The sequence below is a fragment of the Ictidomys tridecemlineatus genome, chromosome 9 (assembly GCF_052094955.1).
Source record: "Ictidomys tridecemlineatus isolate mIctTri1 chromosome 9, mIctTri1.hap1, whole genome shotgun sequence".
Lineage (NCBI taxonomy): Eukaryota > Metazoa > Chordata > Mammalia > Rodentia > Sciuridae > Ictidomys > Ictidomys tridecemlineatus.
The window spans coordinates 55,437,973-55,451,416 of NC_135485.1; the positions used below are offsets into that span (position 1 = coordinate 55,437,973).

General features: G+C 38.7%; 1 protein-coding gene across 4 annotated transcripts in view; it reads right to left on the bottom strand.

Annotated features, from left to right (window-relative positions):
* The window catches only part of Rassf6 (Ras association domain family member 6), a 41,275-nt gene extending 29,058 nt beyond the window's left edge, over positions 1-12,217 (bottom strand). The window contains exons 1-2 of one of the 4 annotated variants that reach the window (XM_078021407.1): positions 12,029-12,217; positions 3,401-3,498 (exon numbers count right to left, since the gene is read on the bottom strand). In XM_078021407.1, coding sequence (XP_077877533.1) covers positions 3,401-3,465 — 65 coding nt within the window. In that variant the 5' untranslated portion in view covers positions 3,466-3,498; positions 12,029-12,217. Of the gene's footprint in view, positions 1-3,400; positions 3,499-11,690; positions 11,831-11,869 lie in introns of those variants that run through there. The other 3 variants (XM_013361949.4, XM_078021408.1, XM_078021410.1) reach the window with 3 other exon arrangements.
* Positions 12,218-13,444: the final 1,227 nt, after the last annotated feature.

Below are 13,444 nucleotides of genomic sequence, written 5' to 3' on the forward strand. Positions count from 1 at the left end.
AGGTTTTAAGGCTAATTTGTAAGAAAGATGTTACGGTTTGCATGATGTGGTGACTACCAGTATATGGGTATGTGTCTACTCCAGTGGAAGCAAGAGATAAGTTCACACTGTATTACACAGGTAAACAAAAGAAGGAAATGTGGTGTTCTGGGACGACAAGTTACCATTGGCTGGTCGTGGCTGCAAATGAAATTTTATATAAATCCATTGAGAATAGAACCAGTAGCTCTATACAGGAGAAAGATGAAGTTGTTCTAGAAAAGCTGAAGATGAAGGAACTCCAGGAATCTAGAGAATAAAGATAAACATACACATAAAAATGGCCTGGATTAAGAGAATCAGGACCCCCCAGGTACAGACAAGAGTCAGGAAGGGCATAGGGGCTTCTCTGCCACATTTGTTTTGGAATTTTGTCAGGGAAGACAGGTCTTTGCTCATGGAAATGCCAATGAGTGCAGCCAGGGAACAGGGACTGCTATTGGGGCTGCCTGGTGCCAGTTTAGAGTAGGTTCCAATTTCAATAAGAAAGGTCTATGGAACTGAGAGAAGTCTTTGCTTCCTTGGGATAGAAGGTAGAGAGCTACTATATCACAGCTGAGGTAGATTGAGGAAAAAAGATGATAACTTCAGACCAAGAGGGATGGCCTTGGTGTAGCAGTGTCCTGGCAGGACAGGGTGGGGATCCTACTTTTGTGAGCTGAATTGAGTCAAGCAGAGCTGCGTAACAGGAAAATAACTACACAGGTTGTTCATTTGCTTCTAAGGCTACATATTGTTTCTTCTCCAAACTTCCCTCTCCGTCAGTGGAGTAAATTTGTTTTAATTGCACAGAAAACCTGTAGACAACCAGGAACACAAGTGCAGACGGTATCTTTAGAGGCACTTCTCTTCCTTCTGTAATTCTCTTTGGAAGGAGGCAATGAGGGAAGGGGACTATCTCTCAGTCTTTTCCAGCACCTTTCTGTCCCCCTCCTTTTGTTTTATGCAACTGTGACCTTCACTGACCTTCTGCCTTTCAACTGCCCATCTCCTCAACTTCCCTTTTTGTGAATCTCCATCAATACTTGGGTTTCCTTGATGACTCAAAGTGGTGTCTTCTCTATTTTACCCTCTACACTTGCTCTTCCTCTCTGTCCAGTCTCCACATTCATTCTGTCCACTTTTCACCAGAGGCTCTTCTGTCTCGCCTTCTGTTTTTTCTTTTCCAATTTCATTTCAGCTTTTTCTAACATTGGGCCTTGAATCTTCATATTCACACTCATCCCCCTTGGTGAGTGTACTCAATCTCAAATGTAGCCTGTCCAGGAATTCTTGGTCTTTTACCCCAGAATTGCTCTTTCTTGTGTCTTCATAATATCAGAAAGTGTTACCCCATTCGTTTAGACCAAAATCATTACAATCGTACTTGACTATTCTTTTTCTCTCATTTCTCACATCTAGTCTTTCAGGAAATCCTAATGTTCTTTCCTTTAAAATATAGTCTGTCCCTCTGTCTGAGCAGGGCATTGGTTCTAGGACCCCCAGCAGATAACAAAATATTCAGATGCCCAAGACTCTGACATAAACTGATGTAGAATTTGCATATCACCTCCACCAACCTCTGTAGACTTGAGATCATCTCTAAATTATTTAGAATACTCAATACGGTATAAATGTGCTATATAAATAGTTGGTATGTTATATTACTTAGGAAATAATGACAAGAAAAATCTCTGCACATCATCAATACAGACACATTTTTCCCCTAATATTTCTAAGTTGAGGTTAGTAGAATTCCCAGATGTGGAACTCATAGTTATTAAGGGATGACTAGAATCTGACCATATATATAATTTTTCAGCTTCCACTGCTGCCATCTTGGTCCAAGCTACCATCATCTCTATCCTGGACTATCAGCTCCATGGTAATTCTCTGCTTCCACCTTTGCTCCTTCTCCAATGTGTTCCTAACACATCAGCCACACTAGTATTGTCACTCATGTGTTCATATTCTTCCTCAGCTTCTCATCTTATTTTGTAAGAAAGGTCAATAGCCTATGAAATAATGGTCTATGAAACGCCAATGTTCTGGCCCCATTTTGTCTCTGTCTACTTCTATCCCAAACCTTCTTCACTTTCCCTTAAGGTCTTTCTCTTTCAGTTTCCCTGTACTGGCCTCCTCAACACTCACTGATATGCACCTGCCTCTGGGCTATGGACTTGCTCTCCCCTTTGCCTGGAATTCTTCCAGCCACATACCTTCAGTTTTGTTCCTATGCTCTCTCCTCTCTCAGGCCTGAGCACAGAGCCTTTCCCATGGGCTGCATCCAATATTCTTTACTCTCTTTACTATTTCATTTTTATTTCTCACATTTTTCAGCATTTATCTTTCATATGAACTATATTCCCTTGTTCCTGGGCATAGGATATAACCCCTAAAAGTAGGGTTTTGTGGGTTCGTTGCTGAATGTTCAGATTCAGAAAAGTATCTCTCCACAGTGAGCATTCGGTAAGTATTGGTAAGTATTTGAAGAATGAATAAAGGCATCCTCTCTTTCACTTTGTGTCTTCTTCTTACCCTCACATTTCACCCTTGTCCTCTAGCTCTTTAAATCTTTGACCATTTTAGTTCCTTGTTCCCTCTGCTTTCCTAGCACCCAATCCTGTGTCAGTAGCACCCACTTCCCTGTTCCACTGGCCTTATTTCCTTTCCCACCCCTTGTTTGACTTGGTCATGGTTGTTTCTTTATTTCTTTTCTTTTTCTTTTTTTGACTGTTTTTTTTTCTTTTCTAAGTCTTTACCTGTGCTTGGCCAGGTTTAGTACTCATCTTTGCTCTTAAAGTTTTAAAACCCTTCCTCTATTATTTCCAGAGCAACATAAGATGCTATAACCATGCATCAGAAAACAGTTGTGCATGTTACCTGTATATTAAATAACCAGCACACCAGTAGGAACCAGGAAAAAAGCAGTGTGTCCTGAGGAGCAAGGAAGGGAGAGGCCAGGAGAGAACACAATGTTATTGGCCACAGAGCTAATTCTTTGGATGTATCTTTTATGAGGAGCTTTGGAGCCTTCACTTAATCCTCCTCTTAAGATCGTTGCAACTATTAAGCAGAAATGTAACTTTTATGGAACCAAAACCACCATTAATGTACTATGAAGGATTTGTCCACAAGAGAGTATGGTTTAGTAGTCTTAGGAATATACTTTTTCAACTTCTTATCCAGAATCTCAGGTGATGACTCTGTTCATCTTGTTAATCATTTATCAAGCTTATACAACTCTGAATGGTATATTCCATATTACTTCTATCCCAAAACTTTTCCCCTTGTAGTCTTCATAATAACAAAAAATGTTAACCCCATTCACTGAGCAGGTAACCGGCGAGCAGGATGACATATAATATAGGTATATAGTTACCTGGTTATGAACGTCCTCTCATTGATGAAGATCCAGGAAGGGTACTGGTGGGCCATCATAGTCATCTTCACCCCCTTTTGAGACGGTATGAGGATACCCTAACCATAAGAATAATGTTAATGATTTGTTCTTGTGATGCATTCATAAATTAGTTTCTTACTTAAATTGAATGTTTGATTGTGTCTCTAACTTATAAGACTATTGAGGGGAGCTTTCAGGTGATATTTCATGCATGAGCAAAAAGGAGAAAAACTACAGATGCAGTTGCTCAAGGAAGGGAAGGATTGGGCAATTTGGTTTTTGATGTATTTTTCGAAAGAGTCCTCTTGGGTATGAATCTCTAGGAGCATTTTCCCTCAATTACAGCAACTTAGCCCAAACTAGCTGTACCCTGCCCTAGTCAGCCCAACACAATTTCAAGTTTCCAGGCAACTAAAATCAAGTTCTGACTCGAAGGGTTGATTAAAGATGATATAATATCCTCATGTCTCCTTCAGGCTCTGGAAACCGTGGTCAGATGTGAATAATCTCCTTCTTTATGAGTTCATGTAAATGGCATTAGGGTGTGGTCAGAAATTTTAAGCAAAATATTTTCTAGTTCTAGTTTTTGCAGAAATTTAACTTTGAATTATCCTTGCTCCAAGCTTACAGAATCATAGGAAACATAGCTAGAATAAAAAGGTGGGATGGAGAGGAAAGTCCAGAAAAAGAAGGTGCGTGTACAGGGAATATCCTTCTTTTACTTTCAAATCAGGTTATTTTGGTTTGGTAAGATGAGTGGATACCAGGAAGGAAGAGAAAAGAGCATCAATTCTGCTATTCTCATTTAACCCCTGAGGTCTCTTTTTCCTTATAGCATTTTGTTCCTCTCCCCAGGCCTCTGAGCTGAATGCTTGACTGGAGTCCCCTTTTATGCATTTACCATTCTGCTCTTCATGTCACCTTTTTGGGCCCAAACCTCCCTGGCATCTCATTCTTAGTAAATTCAGCCTAATTCATTCAATCTGACATTTGAACTTTCTGTTATTCTACCCAAACCCTCCTTTCTAAACTCAAAATTGAAGCATCCTTCAATGCCAGGCCTCATATTCAAATGAGATTTCACACCACTGAGTCTCCTCTCATGGATTCCTCTTGCACTGGAAGGTCCTAATCCCTGAAAACCCAGCCTCTGCTTCCTTTCGGTCCTCACTCAGGTGGAACCTCTGTGAGTCTCCCCAGAGCCTTTTTATCTGCATTGTTGTGATTCTACTTTTGGCTTCCCATTATCATCATTACTGATTTGTGCTTAACTTCATTCTTTATTGCTGTCCTGTTGCTCAAAGAGTGGTGCTCCCCTGTTTGGGAATGTCATCCTCTTTGGCAGCACATCACTGGCAGGGGTCTGTCTCACTAAGGACTTGGTCAGAAGTTTAGCCAAAGCAACTCTGCAGTTTGGAATCCATAAGGGCAGGTTGGACTGCCCTGGGACAGCAGAGTCCATGAGCCCAACAAATCTCATTCATTGACAAGATGTGGTCTGGGATGTCTGGTCATGCAGTCCTTGCTCTAACCTTGTTCCTAGAATTTGTCATTATAATAACCCACAAAAAGGGTTATAGATGCCCCATAGCTAGATCCCCCCAGTAATGACCCCATATCCCAAACACTACCTTTCCCTTCTCAATCTAGGCTATTCACCATCTATTCCTTTATCTTCCCTGCATTTCTCCTCCCACATTTCAATAGCCTAGGTTTTGCCAAATTGTTCATTTTCTTTGACTCACCGAAGCACTTGATGAGATTGATTTTTTCTCTCCCTCTGAAACACTTTCCTCTAGAGGCTTTTGAGACAAAATGGCAATAATGACCCTGCTGCTCTATTTTCTGATTTCTCACAGGGCTCAACATGTTAGACTCCTCTGCTCACTTCTCTATACAGTCGCTACATGCTGCCTGGTTTCAGATACATTCTGTCCTCTCTTCTACACTTTCTTCCAGGGAAGCTAATCCATCTGCAGCCCAGCCTCTTTGCTGAGTTCCAGACTCACTTACCTCCACTTAATTTCTATTTAGATGTCTAATGGGCATCTCAAGAGCAGCATGGCTGAAACAGAACCACTCTCATACTTCTCCCATACTCCAGAATTCCCTCCTCCACAATTCTTTTCATCTACCCAATTGGGCACCAAAACTAAGATTCAGTCTTGATTTTTTTGCCCTTCCTTTGCCATAGAAGAATCTAACCTAAATGTAAGTCCTATTAATTATACTTTCAATATATAACCTGAATTCAAAAGCTTTAATTTCTACTGCCATCACACTAAGCCAAGCCACCATCCTCTTTCTCCTGGATTACTGTACCAGCCTCCTCCTAACTGACTCCTCTGTGTCATGGTCTCAATGTCTGTGTCTCCCAAAAGTCATATGTTGAGATCTTAGCCCTCATGCATTGAGAGGTAGAAAATTTAGGAGGTGACTAGGTCATGAGGACTGAGCCATGATGAGTAGGATTAGTGTCCTTTTTATAAAAGAGAACTTGGGAAGCTGCCTTGCCCTTCCACCATGTGAGGACATAGTTAGAAGAAACTACTTCAGAACCAGAGAACAAGCCCTCACCAAACACTGGGGATATTTTGAATTGAAGAATCATCAATGGAAGTTTCTTATCATCACAAAGTAAAGATTGGCAGTGATGGACTAAAGAATCATTATAGTAATTTCCCAATCAGTTCCCTCTCCTTGCAGTCATAAAAACCAAAGAATCACTAAAGAGAGCAAACAGTTGTTATGTAATTATATTGTCAGACTTGTGATCTATGCTAAAGTAAACCATGGCCAGCTTCAGAAAAATTACAGAAGCCTTGACAAAAAAATTTCAAAGGTCTTTACATTATTCTCTGACATTAGGAAGGAAGACAGTTGAATGGAATTTAATAGAAAAGGAAAACAACATATTTTTTTTCATAGATAGCCTATGACAATTGGATAGGAAATAATATTTATCATGTCTGATTCAAAAATTGGCTTAAAATAGTCAAACAATTCAAATACCTAAAAGGCAAGAAAGTGATTTGGTAAAAGTATCATTGATATTATTATTTGCTAAAGTGAAGCATAGATCTATGAATTCAAATGGTTTTCCCTCTGTATTTCCCCATTCCAGAAAATTCACAGAAAATTGAAACCTGGTAGAGTCCCTAATGAAATCTAAATTGTGAAGACTTAGTAGTCTTAGGGTCTAATTTAGCTTTCTTAAAGGCTTAAAAGATAACAAAGAGGTTATAAATAGCAAAGACAAAAATGACTTATGAAGAAAGGAAAAGTTGGAGGTCTACAAGTTTTGAAGTCTGTCTTTGGATGTTCAGTTCTTTGACTTGAAGAGGAAAGTAGTTGCTATGTGGTTTGCTTGGAGGATGAATCATATAGTTACTATCAGGCCCTGGGGCCAGAGTTTATTGACTTAGATTATATATAAAATAAGATTATTAATTAATAAGTTTGTTCATTTGCTTTTCCATTTTGTCCACATAAACTCAAGAAACAGGGAATTTGACATGCCAGGAATTAAGTCCTGGAGAAATAAACAGCACTGGAAGTACCAGGCAGGTCTAAGCTGAGTGTGAATGGGAGAGGCCCAGGGAGGTGCCATTGTTCTAAGCAGGCAGATCGGATCTGTAGAAACAGAAGCCCACAACAGACAGCCCTCAGCAAGGGGCAATGCTGAGACCTACAGAAAAAAAAAAATGTAGCATTTGCTGCTCACCTTGCCCTGCTCTGCACTCCTACCTAGATGTGGGCTTACCTGGATTCAGTTTTCTTGTGATCAGAATGCAGCCAGAGGATGGGGGAGGAAAGCTCAGGCCCCAGGGAACACAAATGGGCCAGTAACTTAAAATAACTTCCTGTGCCCAACCATGGGTTAACTAAATGGTTACTTATTTAAAAGTGGAAATAATTTGATTTGCTTGTTTGTATATTCAACAAATATTTCTTGAGTTCCTTCTCTGTACCTGCTACCAGACACAGGAAGTGAAGCCTGTGTCTGTATCTGTATTCACAGCCCCTTGTTCCTCAGATCACTTGAATATGTGAAGTGTCACAGTGGTCAGGATTTTACAAAGAATTACAAAACAAAACAAACCAACCAAGTGAAAACCAAAAACAACCTCCCCAAACCCCAAAACAAAACAGTTGCTAATTTCTCTTGCATTTGAACTTCCACAGCAAACTAGCTGCAGTTTTCTAATTGCTTATTGCTTTCTTCCTCTAATCATGTATTATTTTACTTAATTTGTTGACTAGATCCTTTAAGAAAGGATCATTATTATTCATGTTTCTTCAAGAGTGAGTGAATATACACACACACACATATATATAACATTTATACAGTATTGAATACATTCAACATTCAGGGAAACATTTAAATATTAACAATGATATTAAGAGTTATAAAGATATGAAAGTTTATTTTCATTTTGAATTCATATGCACTTTCCAAATTCTATACAAGGAATATATATTATATCACATATATGCCCCCATAAAAGTAACTAAAAAGACAAAATACCAAAAAGTATCCCATTGGAATAACAAGTGTATATTTTAATTAGGAGTTAAGATTATATCAATGGTTGTAAACATGGAGTTTTAAAAAAATGTTCCATCCTGAAGAGGCAATGGAAAGTTACAAGGATGTTTTCAGCCCTAAAATAAAACTGTTTTCTTAAGGCTATGATCTGGAACCTGGGAGTAGGGAAGAACAGAGCCATGCACAGATACATCACTCAGGGGAAATGAGACAAAGTTATCAGCTTTCTATAATTCCATCCATTATCCAGCTTGAAAAGAAAGGAAAAAAGTTCAAAGAAGTATGGTTTCTGGAAAACATTTGGCTCCATTTTTCCCCCCTGAAGAATGTGCCTCATTTGCAAAGATGGTAAAGGTTGGGAGGAGAAATATAAAAACTATCACTTTATTAAGTGATATTATTTGCAGTTAGAAATTGTCTTGAGATACAAATAAAAATTGATTTCAATTCTTAAATTGAAGACAGGACTAAACAGTATATGGGTCAAGTAACCAGACTTCTAGGTGACCATGCCACGGCGGTCAGTTCAAGTGGAATCTCATTTGAAGTGTCAAAGCACTAATATTCCATTGCATATTTACATGGTGTAATGTAGTGCACTTTATTCTGCCTGCAGTGTCCTCAGGGAGGTGAGGAAAGCAGGAGTGGAGGATGAAGTGAAGTAGCATGAAGCCACTTAGGAACTTGCTACCACTCCACTTGCCAAGGGTATCTTCTGAAATTGTGATTGTGATGGAGCTCAAAGATCTTCTCCTTCATCTGAGTTTTCAAGAAGAAATCTTAAAAGTTGATTTCACAAAGATCCTGACTCATTTTTCTTGTTCAGTATTGGCTATGAAAGAATCAGCACTCTTGCTTTTTGAGCTCCACTTACTAACTCTGGGTGATGATGCAGAAATTTTCCTACAACCATTTAAACTACTAAGATTACATCCTCTTGCATAAAGAGGAGACAGCTCCATGTTCAGGGACTGAAAGCAGTGACAGCAGTTGGTTTGATATTTAAGACTGTATTATGAAAGTGAAGAGATCACAATCAGTGATAGTTTTGAAATATTGAGATAAATTTTTGCAACAGAATAGTTAGTTTTTTAACTCTAAACTTCAGAGCAAAGAGAATATTGAGAAGCTCTTTCTCAGAGGCTGTGTTTTCAATTTGCCTGTATTTGAAAAAAATTTTTTTAAATCCAAACTTACAGAAAGTCCATGTGTCTCTAGCAACTCTGAATTCCCTATTTACATTGTAATCAGCAAATCTGTACAAGTAAATGGACTGTTAGTATTAGGTTTCTATTTCAATTAAAAGAATAGGATGCTTCTTATTTCAGAAATTAAAATGTACATAAGGTATAACATTTTAAATTATATATATATGTGTGTGTGTGTGTGTGTATATATATATATATATATATATAGTTGTTTATGGACCTTTATTATATATATAGTTAGTTAGTTGGTTGTTGTACCTTTATTTTATTTATTTATTTAAATGTAGTGCTGAGAATTGAGCCCAGTGTCTCACACATGCTAGGCAAGCTCTTTACCACTGAGCTACAACCCTAGCCCTTAAGACATTACATGTATGTTACACTATGTTGAGCTCTTTCCCTCTCTCTTGGATTGATCAAAATATTTAACAGTGCCAGGTGTGGTGGTGTACACCTGAATCCCAGAGACTCAGGAGGCTGAAGCAAAGGATTGCAAGTTCAAGGCCAGTCTCAGCAACTTAGTGAGACTCTCAACAACTTAGTGAGACTCTGTGTCAAAAAAATAAATAAAAAGGACAGGAGATATAGCTCAGTGTTAATGTGCCTCTGACTTCAATCTTCAGTACCAAAAATAAATAAATAAATAATGGTTTATCATAGAGTGTTATATAGTAGAAATATAATAGTAGAAAAACTCTTTCTATATACACACATATATAATTATTTATAATCAAATAATTTAATTTAAGGAATTTAACAATATATATTCAGCATAAAAGCATATTTTCTCTTTGAAAAGTATTTAATAAATATGCGTTCTAATTCATTCTACTCTGATTTGATTATTTTATAAGTGTTTAGATAAACTGCAATAACTACTAGTTAAGCCTGGAGGAGAATAACATAATAAAGTTCATGTGGTTTGGCTTTAGAATTCTACCTAGAATCCTTCAGTCAATACCTAATTATAAGTACATTGGAGTACCTCAACTCTACAATTTGAAAAAAAGAATCCATTAAAACAATGATGGTATTAAGTTAGGATCAACTGCAAACCACTTAAATATTTTATGTTAATAAAATAAAAAGATAAAATGACATCAATGGAGACTACTAGTCAGAGCTACTAAATTTGTCCCCCTCGAAGTTATAAATACTAATAAAACTAACAACATCATCCACAAAATTTCCCTTTAACTAAAACATCATCAAATAAAGCCACTTCTGTGTAATTTAAGCTTAAGAGGTAAGGACTGACAAAACACAAGTACCCTTATTTCAAGCTTAAACATATGAAAGTCTATATCATTTCAAGGCAAAAAAAAAATCAATCTGTGCTATAATATTAGGACTTGGACCATATTGTCTATTTTGATCAATGTTATTCAAACACAGACTATCTTGTGAAACTTGAAATGCCATGGGCTCCACAACATGAGATAGTAACTATTCGTTATAAAAGCTTGTTTTCTATTTTAAAATAATAGATTTACATAAATATGAATTTTCTAAGATCAAAGTGAGTGGCAGGTAAGCTTAAATTTGCCTGTACATAGTCTATTTTTTTTGAAAAGTGGCAAGAAAGCTGGTAATTTCATTTCTACTCAGAGAGATGATACTTGCCCACTTGCCACCTGCTCAGTGTCTTGGACCCACTGTCTGGAAACCAGTTCAGTTCCAGTGTCACCACACTTGACTGGTCTGCCAGCTCAGCTCAGCTCACCTTCCCTGATGTGCCTTTTTGGCTGAGCTATTTTTTAAATTTATTTTTTTATTCATTTGAATTAGCTATACATGACAGTAGAATGCACTTGATGCATCATATATAATAGAGTATAATTTCTCATTCTTCTGGTTATGCATGATGTAGAATCCTACCAGTTGTATATGTATATATGTACACAGGGTAATAATGTCTGATGCATTCTACTATCCTTCCTACTTCCAATACCCCTCCCCTACCTTATTTCTTAATTCTATTAGAAGGTGTCATTTCTGGAACACCTGCTAAGTGTTTAATTCCCACCCAAGCCCTATGTGGAAGATCCTATTATGATGATTGTTTTATAAGGACAGACTTTGGTGGCTTAGACAGGTTAAGTAACTTGCAAAGGGGCAAACTAGTAAGGGGCACCTACTTCAGAATTTGTATTCCTAACTCATGGACCTGTATTTAATTACAATCGTTCTTTCATTGTTTGGTGTGGTATTAAATTATATCCCAAATCCTTTTCAATTATTTGGGGGTTATTTCTCTGTTGCTTTGTGGAAACAGAAGTTCAACTCCATCCTCAATTAAAAAGATCCTTTGGATCTTATGATTCAACACATGTTCTTAAAGTCCTCAGAGAAAGCGGGATGCCTTCCAGGAGCCTAGTGTCTTTGCAAGGGTATGCTCCAGGTAAAGGGTTTATAGAACTACTCCCTCCAGGAAGGGAGGAGGAAATGGCAAGGTTTCCTCCAAGCCCTTCTCCCCCACTCTCTCTATTTCCCCACCCTCCCACAAGCTTACCTTGGTCAGGAAAGGGTATTCTGAGAAAAATCAAAAGGAAAAGCCATGTCCGGGTTCAGGCTGCTCCGATGCACTCTTTCACCTGTGCTGCCAATGGGATTCCGCTTTCTAATAATTGGCCCTCAACCTCACCCCAGAAAGTGGACTAGAGGGGTTCTTTGCCCGACCCCCATTTTCACCTGTTGTTCACACTGTGAGCGGGAGGAGCCTTTTCACCGCAGTCCTTGGGCTGAACTTGCACGGGAGAGTTTGTTCCTGGACTGGGTCGGAGGCTGGCTGCGGGAGACAGGGCTCTCCTGTCTCTGCCTGTCTGTCCTGGGGCTCCTCCAGTCACTCACCTGCAGGGGAGGTCTGAGACCAGCGTGGGCGTCGCGCGTGCTCCCTGAGCATGGCTCGGGGCTCCGCGCTTGCAGTGGCCCCCACGCAATTAGCAACCCGGAGAAGCTATTAATTATTGCTCTTTTCTATCACTGCAGGCAAGTGTGAGAAACCTGAGCCACTCCCAGCGCCTCGGTGCATGTTGGGAGTGTTTACTTTCTTAGAAACAGCTGATAGGTACACTCCTTCGCTCCCTGACACACTTCTTAAGTGAGCTGATATTCTGGGTGACGCTTGAACCACGGAGCTTTTAATCTCCATTCGAGAGTCCAGCTGGACTCTAGTTGAATGGCTTGTGAGTAATGACGCTGACCAGGACTGAACACCATTATTCACATCTTTCCTTTTAAAATTTTCTCCTTGAATTTGAAATTCTTATTTTTTCTTCCTCTTGGTCTTTTGCCACCCAGTTTCCCAGCCAGCACCTTTGCACCCACAAGCAGCTTGCCACACCTCTGCAGCTTTCCCAACCCACATACCTGCAGGCCTTCCACCCCTGTGGCTCTGATTTAGTAGGTCTTGGGTATGTTGTGCACTCATCCATATATTAAATATCGCCACAAAAGAATCTGGATGACATCAAAGTTTGAAAACAATTTTAATAAAGTACAGCCGAGGAGATAAATAATAACAACTAAGTGGATATGTTCAAAAGGTCGGAGAGTTATCTGTTTAGCCAGCGGTGTGCAAAGACCAGGAACTGTGAGATTTATCATTCTTTGGGCAAATAGGTTTACTGGATCATAATGAAAGCTTTTGCAATCTTACCTAAGGACAGGTGTGACCAGCTATAACTTGTATTAGTTTGATCATCACATTGGCCCCACGTTCCCTGGTGTGTGGTTGGTGGTATAGACTGACCTTTGGATGATGACTAACAGGACCTGCAGTGTTTACAGCTCCTAGGTTCTGGAATGCATGTTCAAATGCATGCTCTGTCAGTATTGTCTATACTCAGAGGGGATCATTTGTTTATTCTCAGCAACTGGGACGTTATTTTTTGCTTTTTATGTACAAGCATCTTTGAAGGTTTTATTTTGATTATTGTCTGCCAACTGGTTTCCTTTAGTTAGAGGCTCAGTGACTCCTCTTGTTTTTGAATGCTATAGTAAATAGGCCATTTTTTTATTTTGAAGTATGAAGAATATATAGTTACACTTGTGCAATGTAGAAAATTTGTAAAATAGAAATGTGAAAAAAAACCACCTACAATTTCCCTCTCAAATATAAGTAATATAAGCAATTTGGTGAATGTCCTTATTTTTACATATTTCCTCTGTGGATATTTACCAAAATACTGCTACATTCAGTTCATTGTTTTATAACCTGCTTTTATCTCATAAAAGATATTCTGAGCAATTTACCATATGTCAAGG